At 42.8% G+C, this 12,201-nt stretch overlaps 1 protein-coding gene across 1 annotated transcript; it reads right to left on the reverse strand.

Moving 5' to 3' along the window:
* Window positions 1–77: 77 nt before the first annotated feature.
* nkpd1 (NTPase, KAP family P-loop domain containing 1) lies at window positions 78–6,255 on the reverse strand. Its single transcript, XM_076155901.1, has 6 exons — window positions 5,673–6,255; window positions 4,903–4,961; window positions 4,408–4,524; window positions 3,047–3,375; window positions 1,453–2,922; window positions 78–1,342 (listed from the first exon to the last, which is right to left on the reverse strand). Exons 2-6 carry the CDS (start codon window positions 4,913–4,915, stop codon window positions 1,055–1,057), a joined length of 2,217 nt encoding a protein of 738 aa, XP_076012016.1. The 5' UTR covers window positions 4,916–4,961; window positions 5,673–6,255; the 3' UTR covers window positions 78–1,054.
* Between the last annotated feature and the right edge of the window lie 5,946 nt (window positions 6,256–12,201).

Below are 12,201 nucleotides of genomic sequence, written 5' to 3' on the forward strand. Positions count from 1 at the left end.
ACAGGAAATGTGTGCGTTTTAAAAGAAAACTGTCTCATACTGTGTGTGTTAGTGTGTTGGCAGGGCGTGAGACTTGACGAGAGCAATCCCAAGGTGTTACCAAACCAAGATGTGTGACCTGAACCTGTGCGAAGGAGGAGTAGCATAGCTAACTTTACTGAGTGGAACCCACACCTTTGAAATTGGAGCTTGGGTGACTGTGAAATAAAAGTTACCCATATAATACGTTAACCTGGATAGCAGGAGCCTCTTATGTACCTCTAGTTATGTAAACAATTGTATATTTTTGTATTTATTATAAGATATTATGAGAAATAGGTGCCCTTTATATTTGGATAATCATGTTTTTTGTCATTTTATGTCGTAGATACCTCTCTCGATGTACAATTTTAAGATTGAATCAGACATTACATGACACAAAGGCATCGTTAAGGCGAGACAGGGCTTTACAATGAATCACAGACCCAGAAATCCAGAGCTGAAATTACATAGCTGAGCAACCCGAATCACGTTTATCTTCTCCAATAAAGGAAACATAAAGTCCGTTATTGGAAAATAGGAAGTCACTGTTATTGACGTGTGCAAAATCCACAGATTGAACCTCTTAACATCAACCACAGTGGAGAAGCTGGAACTTAATGGTTTCTACTGGTGTTGCATAAAACAAAGACCAAGTTGAAAATGTCGGACACCTCTGATATGCTGCCTGGAGGCCTCTCACAAAATACATTTGCTCAATAAGAATTTACTGTTGCTGCTGTTGGGACTGTGGAATTGCATGTCAGCAACAACGCCATCTTGAGTCCCTTTGGGGCCATGAAAACAGCTGTGTGGGTGTGCAATGGATGTGCCGGGTCTTTAATATTGAGGCACTTTATGATACATCATGCATCCATTTATGAAACGTGCTTTATATCTTTGACGCACGAGTTGTGTGTCCTTACTGGGAAGTGTGTTTTGAAATAAATGTTGAGTTGTGTAACATTCATCTGTCCACCTTTTTGTCCTGCAATACTGCTGTGATCATTTTCGGGACCAGTTTAGATTCCTTCATTCAACTGATAACCAGACTGAGATTGGATGCATGATGCTGTGGAACGAGTTGTGGGAGTCTAGGCAGCTGGTTTCGAAGATGACGAGGTGTCCATTGCAAAGTACTGTTTTGTAAGCGGTGATGTGATGGTAAACCCAGGAAGTGCAGTCTGAAAGTTGTCCATTCACCGTAGCTCATATCAAGGATCGATTTGAGGTCATCAGGTTCACCAAAGACGAGCGCTAATCCACTGAGGTTGTTACTTTTCACGATATCAGCATAACTGCTGGGGTAATTCAGCTTCTCCAACTAGGGAAAACATGAAATATAAGCGAGGGTAAGATGATTTAAGTCTCGTTTTATGCATGGGGCATATGAATACTTCTGTGAACTAAAGGTAGATTGAAGAAGCGTCTTACCTCTTGACATACATCCTCTGCATTCATTTTGATGATAGTTCTGATTGGCAGAGGAGCCAGGTTGCTCATCCAACCAAGATCGTTGAGTCTGGATGTCCCTCTGATCTGACCCAACTCTTTCCTAATTGTGTAATCGAGGTTGACCGTTGCTGGTTTAAATGTCCTTATGTCCTTTACCGTGAAAATGAAGTCTACTTTGAGGAACATTTCAAACATCTCAGGATCTCCATCCTGCTCGAGTAGGTCGCCAATCTGTGTACTCATCACATAGAGCTCTCCTTTGGACTCACTAAAAATTTCCCACAATGTCTTTGAGCTGTCATCAATGGTCTCGTCCGTACCATCGATTTCCTCTCTCTGCTCTGAATCTTCCACACACTGCATGATCCAGCTGAGGCGGCAAGGCCACTGATTGGCCAAGACGACCCAGGCCAAAATGTCTTCGGGTGGGGGAAGCTCTGTCTCTGAGGCCTTCATGAGAATCACAGTCACTCGGACGGAGCTAATCACTCTCCTCATATACATTACATCATCTAACATGTAGTTGTTCAGCTTACTGCGGAATTTGGTCAAGATGCTCTTGACCAAATTCTCTATTTCCTCGTCTTTGACATCAAATGCTGCAACAGTTTTATCCATCAGTGGAATATCAAACTGTTTTCTTGCACATTCAGCATCGGTTGAGGAACTATTGTAGTAAGGAGACATCTCTCTGCCACCCATAGCTGTCCGCTTTCTTCCCCTCGAGTTTATATCTTCAGAGTTTTTAGAATGGGAAGTAAGGCTGTTAAATAAATTGCACTTGGATGCATCACACAGTGTTGGTACTGTGAAGGCCAGGGTAACAATACGGTTCAACAATGAATACGCTCTGTCCTCTTTGCTGAAGCAGCCATCTGCAAAGTTCACTTTTTGTATGAGAACTTCTGGGTTGACTCCCAGAATGGAAATAAATGGACTTTCCTCATTTGACAGCAGAATGCTGATGGCTTCTAACACAGCCACAATTTTCCGAGGTGAACAGCGATCCAGATTGGTGATCTCCAGCACCACACGGATTCTTCTCCTCTCAAACACTTCCATGAAATGGATGAAACAGGACAGAAAAAACATTTCCTTCCTCACTTCGTTCATGAAGCCCAGTTTCCCGCTGACCTGCTCATTGTCCATCCCCCTCATGATGTTCACATTCTGGTTGAAGACAATGTTCTTACCCACACGAAAGACAAACCGCAATGCACTAACTGCAGGGACTCCCAGTGCAGCGATGGCGAGGCCATCCAGCACAGCCACCTGGCGTATGAGTGATGTCGTTGTATTTCCTTGTTGAACTTCTGTCTTGGCTAAGCCAAACATGACCAAAAGAACAATGATGGCTGCTACCGCCACAGGAACCAGCAGTATGAGTGACCACAGAGGGAAGCAGCAACACTTCTTGGACCTCCACTGATGCTGACCTTCAATCACGACCTGTACATTCATGAAAACAGAGCAAATTAAAATAGAGAAGGTTAAGCGAGTCAGACAGCAAGCATGATTCCCTGTAACTGAGAGCAATTAAGAGAATATATGAGTTCAATTAAAGTCAACCAACCTTCTTCACAACTTCGTCTTCTTCCTCATGCTGAGTTACGCGGTAGAGTGCTAACGGTAATTTCCCAAACTTCACCTGCATGGTCTGAAACAGGCGCATGGCCAGCCCCGCCCACAGCAGGTCACTGCCTGCAAAGTGCCAGGCGCTAAAATGCACGTACATGAACCTCATGTTACCGTGCTGCTGGTTCTGCTCAGTCCAAACGGGATTGTAGAAGAGGAGCCGGCCAATGAGCGCCAGAAATCCAGTGAGAGAGGGCTTTACTGAACGAGGCCTGGGCCTTCTGTGGTTTTCCCGCTCAATCCTCAAAGCCTCCCGCTCCATATGAACTGAACAGACACATATAATATTTTACATTAAGGATAATCTGGGTTAAGTGCTGTGGGTGTGTGTGAGGTGGCGCAGAATGAATACAAATTAAGTTTGATGAGAAAGAAGAACAAGCGTTAGTGTAAATAGAGTAAATAGACAGTTCAGTACCACACGTCTGAAGTTAGAGACATTGGGTCATTGTAGAGTTACTGCATTTTTCACGTCTTGAGACATCCAATAGCATTTTGTACCAATTTGATGCTGCTCTTTGATTTCTCCTCATGGGATTTGTTAGTTTTGTTGTGTATTATTAAAAGAACTCAGGAACTTAGTGTCCTTGGTAATGAGGATGGCAACTGATTCTTTTAATTCTTATTATCTATCTATCTATTTTAAGAGAAGTGATTTTCTCAACTAAAAACAGCATGTAAGCGTGAAGCCGGCACGCACGCACACACACACACACACACACACACACACACACACAACAGCTGCTTTTAATTGCCACTAGGAGGCCAAAGTATGTTTTCCCATGTGACTTTGGTGTGCCACTAACCCCGTTAGAGGAAATTATGTGTTTGTTAGTTTGTTCACCGGGATGTGGCACGTTGCCGTGTACAGTGCTTAGGGGAATTATGTTACATGATCTTTAGGCCAAGGAGCCCGGAGAACCCTGCCCCGCCTGTACTCACACACCAGTCATGTCGTGTACGAATCACTGGAGCATGAACCAATTCTCTAAGTTGGGTTAGAGTTCATTCACATGCCAGAGAGCAGCTCGGAGGTTTACTACCTGCAAAATGCAAGTCTCATGAGATATTTTAAACAAGGTATTTTCTACTGCCACAAGATATTTTTGTCAAAAGTTCAACCTAGCTTTACTTGTTTCATGTTTATATTCCTCCATTTAGAGTCCTACAGGCTGAATACTGAGAGCAGAAATGGTGCCTGGAAAAATCAAATGTTGTCTGATGTGATGTAAGAATCCTTCAGCAGGCAAACAGATTGACATGCAGGAGTGCAGAGGGACACACAGGCTGGTTACACACCTTCTATTCGGCTGAGGATCATGCTGATTCGATCTTGACAGGAAGAGTAGAGGCCAACAGTTGCAGGCGATGAGACTTTTGTGAGGGTCTTGGACAGTGCGTATGCGTAAACATCATCTGAAAGCAAAAATTAAGCCAAAATATATTGTGCATGGATATTTAATTTCATATTAACTACAAAGTCTAATTTAAGGATTATTGCACATTAACACAGAACATACATCCGCCTGAGGGTGTCAAGAGGATTATTAACAACGTAATGCCTTATGTTCTTTTTTGCAATTTTAGCTCAGTACTACTGTGTGAAGGAACATGACAGCTGATCACTCAAACACCAATAAGGTGAGCTGTTAGCAAAACTGAGGAAAATGTGAACAGAAGTGAGAGACTATTAGCAGACTGACAATTGACAGTGATAATGGAGCTTCTCTGAACAGCCGTGCTCATGTGCCCCAACCCCCCGTGTTCCATCATCTTATCGCATATATATCTCACCTTTTGTATGCATGATGGCTGTGTCAGTGAGCTTTCAAATAAAATGAAATCCTTTTGACCTGTGAAGAATAAGAAAGAGCAGACTGAATATCACGCAATTGAGGTGCACATACGGTTCTCTCTGCATGTGAGAGTGGGTGTGTGTGCGTGTGTGGAAGCTGTACCGGTGTTTGCTCAAGGCAATATTCACACCAAAGAACTTGATGCAATTCAGGTCACTACTGTTGGCTTTAACGCTGCTGGAATTTGCTGGCATAAATTCTGCACAAACTTGTGAATCAAGTTATCTAAGAGGCACAGATAATGATTCTTAAAAGGGAGAAAGGATAAGAAGGAAACGTGTGTCCGTCTTCTTTCAAAAAGTGAACTGGCAAACATTCAAAACATTTTCGAGATGTTATCCTGGCATTCATGTCTGGACATGTGCTCCCCCTCAGGTCACACTCTTCTTTCTTATGAACATAACCATCTTGACAGCTTTGCTGCTTTAGCAAGTTCCTTATACTGTACTTTGAGTCCTTTGTGTTTATGCTGGTAACATCTCAAAATACAGACCTGCATGTTTACTAGATTTACTGTTTGGTAATCAGTGACAGACAGACTGGACAGGTTGTTACTAAGACCAGTGTCGATCAACTACTTGTGATTAAGCACATATTTTATTATGTAGCTTCTGATTTGTGTGACTGTTAAATCCATGGAATGTTGACACAACCTTTATATATTCATAGTTACAAGAAAATAATGAATGACAGAGCAAACAAGCTTACCTCAGTTCAAAACTCCCGATCATTCATTTAACTCGTGGGAATAGAATCTTGTCTTGCTGTTTGTATAATGATCCAAAAGCAGAGGAGCCAAAGCTAACAGCAGCTAAGGTGTGTTCCTCTTTACAGCACCAGGACCTGGACGCTGTAAATGTTTACAACACTGATAAGCAGGAAAGCCAACGAGTAATCGCAGTTTTCTGTTGCAGGCTGTGCTCTTGCCACCAAACAAGGTCATGTTAAAGGTGAAATTATTTCAGTGCCTTTCTTCTTTCCTCGTATTCCAGTCCTTCCCCAACACCCCTGGTCCCAATCTCCAGTCTATTCTCTGCATCTGAGTGAAGTGGAGGGTTCCTGAAAGCACCAGAAAATCCTCATTCTTGTAATAGCTTACGGCATGAACTGTCCGGCTTTTTCACTCCATGGAAAAATGGAACAAATGAGTGATTTCATGCTGGAGCCCAGGGTCCCTGCATGATTCATAGACTGAATTCCTAGTTTGGAGTCCCTCAGGTTTAGAATTGTTGGATTTCTCCCGCCGTCCTTCAGTGACATGCAGAGCAGTTCAGTTTACAAAGCTGCAGCACCGAACCCTTGCATGATTACTTATGGCGTAACTGGTTAGTCAGGTTTGCAGAGATGTAATTTGCCTTGGTGTGTTTCATTTTCTGCACCAGACTGCCTTTCATTATTCGGCTCTGCTATATATTCCTCTGTACAGAAATCCTTTTCCAAACCTGTGTGCATGGATGATGGATGGACTTTATTAGCAGACTCATGTCAAATCATGGCAAAAACATGTAAACACAGACAAACACGCATAAACACACCTCTCTGTGTGCTACATTATTGACTGGTTTTGTTTCACATCCTAGCAGAAAAGCTTTTCAGAGCAAACAACTACATTTCTTGATAGTTGCTGAAATGAAGTTTAATTAGTGTATGCTGATTAAAATTCAAAGTGATTGACCTTTTGGTGACTCATTTGCGTTCTTACTCAGAGAACCTGATTGTTCACCTACTTTAATTAACTTGATTGTCATAGAAAGGAAGGGAGGGGAGGGGGGAGGGAGGGGAGGGGTCATCAGATATTGCCCGGCCAGAGGTCTTTTGCAAATCAATACAGAATGAATTGGATTGGATCCCTGCTTCTATAAACCACACATCACACATTGCCCTTTCACCATATAAAACCTGCAATTAAGTCTAATGAATATAACCTCATGATTAATCCGAGATAGGCATCAAAGCCATATTTGATTAATAATTGATCAGAATTGCCAATGAGTGTGAACATTGCGAAAGGCAGGAGGAAATTAAACTAAAACTGTAATTTGTTAGGTGCGGAGAATGACAGGTGTGTTGTGTCAGGAGTGAGTCCAAGTTCTTTCCCACTTAAGATCATTTGCATTAACTGTGGTGCGTGAGAGTGTGTGTGATCCAGGCAGTTTGAAACGGCTGCATACCATGCTGTTGTCTAACTCAACAACAGAGGGTGCTGAAGTATCATGCATGGGAGAAGGACAATGACATTTGATCAGTCGCCCTTCATCACATTTCTCTGCTCTATTTGGTATGTAAGAGCAAACCCAACAGAGGAGGAGGCATTTACTACAATATGGGGTGCGGTCGAGGGCTTAAAAGAGAGCCGGGACCGCTCTGCTTAGATTGATGAACATTTGGTTTAATTCTGGACCTGCAGCACACAGTGCACACCTTTTCACCCACCACACACTCACACACATACACACTCACACACAGACGCACAGACGCACAAACACACAGACACACAGACACACAGACACACAGACACACAGACACACAGACACATGCAAAGCCCCATACGGACACACAAACAACAAAAATGCCTTTATTCCTCAGCCATCATTCTTAAGGGAAGACATGCTGGAGTATTGACACATCTGGCACCAGCTTGGCCTTGGCCCAGCATGCCTGGCCTAATTGGCCTCAAGACCTCTTGTTGGTGCGAGCTATTGATCAGTGTCTCTGCAGATGCTGCTTAGTCACAGGGAGAGGACAGAGAAAAAGCCAGATATACTGAAAGTAAGCGCTGGCATGTCTAGGTGTGATGTGTAAAGCTTTGCTGTTGCCTCTGCAGAGGTTAGTATCAAGCAAAGATGGTGCAAGGGTGTTCACCCTGAGGTGCAGGGTCCAGCTCTGAGCCCCAAGCTGATTCACACACAGCAATTGTCGCTTATTGTTACCAAGAGGATGATGATGCCCCCAAATGGAGGTCTCTGAATGTTCTGACCCCACGATCTATACTCACACACTACTTTAACAACACCATCACTGACAGAGAGATGGAAACACCCCTCACACTCTCAAGACCCTCTTTTTGATACAACTGCAGCAAATATGAGGGAGGGAAAGATATGAGATTGCAACCCAAGAGCCCTTTTGGGGCAGGGGTGAGTGAAATTGTATGCATGCTGATCTTGTACCTATCAGCGCAGACATCTTCTACGTGATTATTTTTTGCCTGCACCTTCAACCTCCTTCCTATTCGCATTCATCTCAGATCACGTCTTCTCATTCTCATCTATTTTCATTTCAACTTCCACTCTTCATTTTTCTCCTTTCACAAGCAGTCGAGCCATTTCGATGTAAATAGCGACTATGCTGATCTGCCTCTTAATCCTCCTCTCTCATGCTGTACAGCCTTTCCCCTCAAATCCCAGAAAAACTCATAAGAGAAACATGCATATGTTTATGAGGCCTGTCACACATATATACACAATATGTTCTTCTCTACCTCGTAAAAGGCTATGCTTTCTTCTTTATAGGGTGCACAAAAATGTTCATATTCTCCCCTGTGTGAGAGCCCCACTCCCATATGGTATTACATTTATGATGCATGACAGGGCATACAATTTCCCATCTCCTCTGCAGCACGCTCAAAGTAGCTGTCCAAAAGTCACGGCTGTGACACTAGAGATCATTGTGCATATTTCTGTCTGTGCTGCTGGTTCGCCCCAATTTCTTTCTGCATTTCAAGAAAATCCTCGAAAAGCCAGAAATAAGCACCGTTTTATCGCGCCAATATTGGCTGTTTTTACCAATGAATATGCAAAAAATGTGTCCCCAGAAACTGTTGAATTCATCAAATCCATCTAACTTAAATTTGGTAACTTTATTAAACTCTAACCAATGAGCAGTAATGCTAGGTTTTGATCAAATGCACACCTTCAAATAATGATTGTGTCAGAAATACGTGTATGGAAGCTGTCCAGGTTTCGTCTGGGTGGAGGTGCTTGTCCACTCTATGTCCCTCTTGACGCATGTGTGCACTCATCAAAGCCCACCCGCCGATCCTGCCTCGTGTTTTATTGTCAATATCAGTCGGCTCAAGGGTTGCAGGGGTTGACGGCTGCTGACAGGGCCTGGATTGCTGAGGTAAAGATGATGACAGCTCTTGCAGAGATAGAATAGCTGCTGTATGCTGACGAGCCCTCAGAGGGTATGATTTGGCTGTTATGAAATCTGGTTCCCATTAGACCTTCGCTTGGGTGGAGAGGTGGTGGGGTGGCAAGATGCAAAGCGGAACACAAGTATTGGCCTCCGTCTCTTTCTCCTATAGCTTCCATTCCCAACTGTTTCATGTCTACCACATTCAAACACACCTGCATGTCTCATCATATCAGGAAATCAACCACTAGCACAAACACACATAGACACACACACACACACATTGCAGGAGAATGCAAACACACACCCAGCACCTTAGTTTAAACTGTTGTGTGCGATATGCATATTTTTGTGGCTACATCATAAACAAATGCCAGTGAGATCAAACAAACAAACATCAGTTGTGTGGGGGGGAATTGATCTTTGGAGTGCATCCACAGCAAGACGAAAGACAACATTCAGGCTATTTATCTTTTATCTGTCTGCGTTAGTGTACATGCTGTTTGTTTTCTTGGGTGTGTTCTTCTTTGCTCCTGCCTTTAGCGTGCATCTTGGGACTTGATATTTAATCTTTATAAAACATCAATCCACTGAGGTCACAGGGTAAATGGATCTCATGCTCCTATGTCCTATCTTGCTGATATACGACTAAAATTGGAGAGTGGTGTGTGTTCGTATGTGTGTACATAAAAAAATGTAATCTACATAAAATTAGCAGTTTTTTATTTGCATTACCACATTATAGTAGTGGGAGCCATGAATGGAACCCCCCATTATGATACCATGAATGATGTCACAGCTGACAGCAATATAACCATCCAAGCCCCCCGCCATTATCATGTGAATGGCAATTGGAGAGTGTGTGTGTGTGTGTGTGTGTGTGTGTGTGTGTGTGTGTGTGTGTGTGTGTGTGTGTGTGTGTGTCTGTATGTTTGTTTTTGTTTGTGTGGAGTTGCAACAAACACCATTCCTGCATGCGCCTCCAAACGGATTCCAATAATCATCAGCATAATGGGAGCTGGAACTACTTTGCGATGCAGGAGCCGTCTGGAACTAATTTAAGAACACACTACTTTGGACGGGAAACTGGAGTTAGGAGTAACAGGCACGACTGGGATGAAGGGGTGAAGTATCAGGGTCAGCAAGGAAATGGTTTGTTTGTTGTGGCGTTGCAATGAACACAATCCTATAATCACCTCCTAAACAAAAACATTTGTCAGTGCCTTTCATTGCCAGTGTATTTTACATAAATGCTGGATTAGAAGATTTCATTTTATTTGCATTACCAAAAAGTTGGCTGTAATCTATGGAATCACCATAGCAACCCCCCACAATGACTCTAATGTCCAGCCCAGCAATCTCAGACAGTATTTTGGATTTTCTCCTTTGCTCTTCCCCACTTGGATTTTTATGTATTTCTCTGCTTCTCTGCAAGAAAATACTTTTTTGATTCTAGCTGCTCTTGAGTACTGAGTCGCGCATTTGAGGCCACATCTATCGGCACCACTGTTGGTACCGTTACAGCGACATCACGAGTGAAATGAAAAACGGTTCAAATTTAAAAAAACCATTTGTACCATGCCGAAGAAAAAGCGGCTGTCAGTGTTGGCGCGACGCCTCACCGTGACAGAAATGATGAGCTCTCCTTCACCTTTGTCTCCCTCCCTGTCAGGCTAACCGTTAACAAAGGTCAGGGGTCAAGAGAATGAGCGAATTGGCATCTACCTTCCTCAGTCTGTGTTCACTCATCGCCAGCTGTACACAGCCTTCTCCAGAGGGAGGAGAGGAAACAGCATGACGGCTTTAATTGAAGGTGATGATAGAATAGAAGATAATTAGAGATCCGGCAGCAAAAACCTCAGGAGGTGATGAGAAGTGCATTGGACGCATTGTTAAATTCAAAAAGACTCACAACAACATCAACAACAACACAATCTTTAATAAATGCTCTCTGTTTTGGTCAACTTTGATATAATTGGCTATTTATTTTGTGTTTGCTCACGCTGGAATCAAACAACAGAAACAACATCCATGTGTGATTAGCAGCGTGACAGAAATTCATTTGCCAGCTGGAGCCTACAGAGTGTTAATTGACAAAGACACATTTTTAACGTAAAAAGTAAATTGTAGTGCTGCCATTGTTCCTAGGTCCTGAGAGCCTGCGGTGTTTATAACTAAGAGTAATCATTGAGCATTTGCTGTAAAAATGCTTGCAGCAATTTCATTCATTAGAGACAGGTAAAATAGCGTTTAATACACGGTCTCGGGGAAAGCATTCATAAGAAAGAAAACATTTGTATAATCAGAATTGACTTCCTCTAACCACAAAAGCACCATGTGACAATAAACTTGTATTGAACGATTTGATTTAAGCCGCTTGATGACTCTCTTTTAAAAAATAAATAAAAGTTGCTAAAGCGGGGCTGCAAAATGGAATCAAACCAAAGCCGTCTTCTCCATTTTATCTGTGTGGGTTTCTCCTGAGTGTTCCAAAGGTCTGTGTGACTAACTGAACTAGCAACTCTACACTCTTATTTTTAGATTAGATCATACTCAAAACAACATTTAGAAACTTCCTTGAATTACAACTTGTAATCTCTGTGTGTAGACTTTTGTAGAGGAGTGGCTCCACACTTCAGACTGTTCTCTGTGGCACCGTGTCCCACACATTAACAAGTATGCAGTGCAGGTACAGCGTGACTGCAGCATCAGGGTTGTGAAATAACACATTCCTCTTCAGCGCAAAGAATTCTCCTCCATCTCATCCCCATCTCACAAAGTATCCAGTATTTCAGCTCTTTTATAAGGTGCTCAGATCCACAGGCTGTTCAAGAGAAGAGCAGTAGGTGGACGCAGCAAACTGGCATGAATACGGCTCTGATTTTTGAGACAAGAGTCATTTCAAGTGACTCTGAGAGCTCATTTTAAACCCCTTCTGTCAGATGCGGGAGAGCTCCCCTCTAATCCATTGTCACTGGGTGGATTAATTTGCATAATTCCGCTATTGTGCAGTCCTAGATCTTTTGCATTCCCCTCCTTTACCCATCATTGCACGAAAAGAAACAACACCTCAACCCTCTGCTATACATGTTGCTTTGGAAAC

This window comes from Genypterus blacodes, unplaced genomic scaffold, assembly GCF_046128005.1.
Source record: "Genypterus blacodes isolate CSIRO-AG114 ecotype Tasmania unplaced genomic scaffold, CSIRO-AGI_Gbla_v1 ptg000067l_1, whole genome shotgun sequence".
Lineage (NCBI taxonomy): Eukaryota > Metazoa > Chordata > Actinopteri > Ophidiiformes > Ophidiidae > Genypterus > Genypterus blacodes.

Bases quoted from the DNA above. Each gene is read 5' to 3' on its own strand.
- nkpd1 (XM_076155901.1), bottom strand. The intron at 3,376-4,407 runs GTGTGTAACCAG...GTGTCTGTTCAG, and splicing joins GATCCTCAGCCGAATAGAAG to TTCATATGGAGCGGGAGGCT. The intron at 2,923-3,046 runs GTTGGTTGACTT...ATGAATGTACAG, and splicing joins AAGACGAAGTTGTGAAGAAG to GTCGTGATTGAAGGTCAGCA.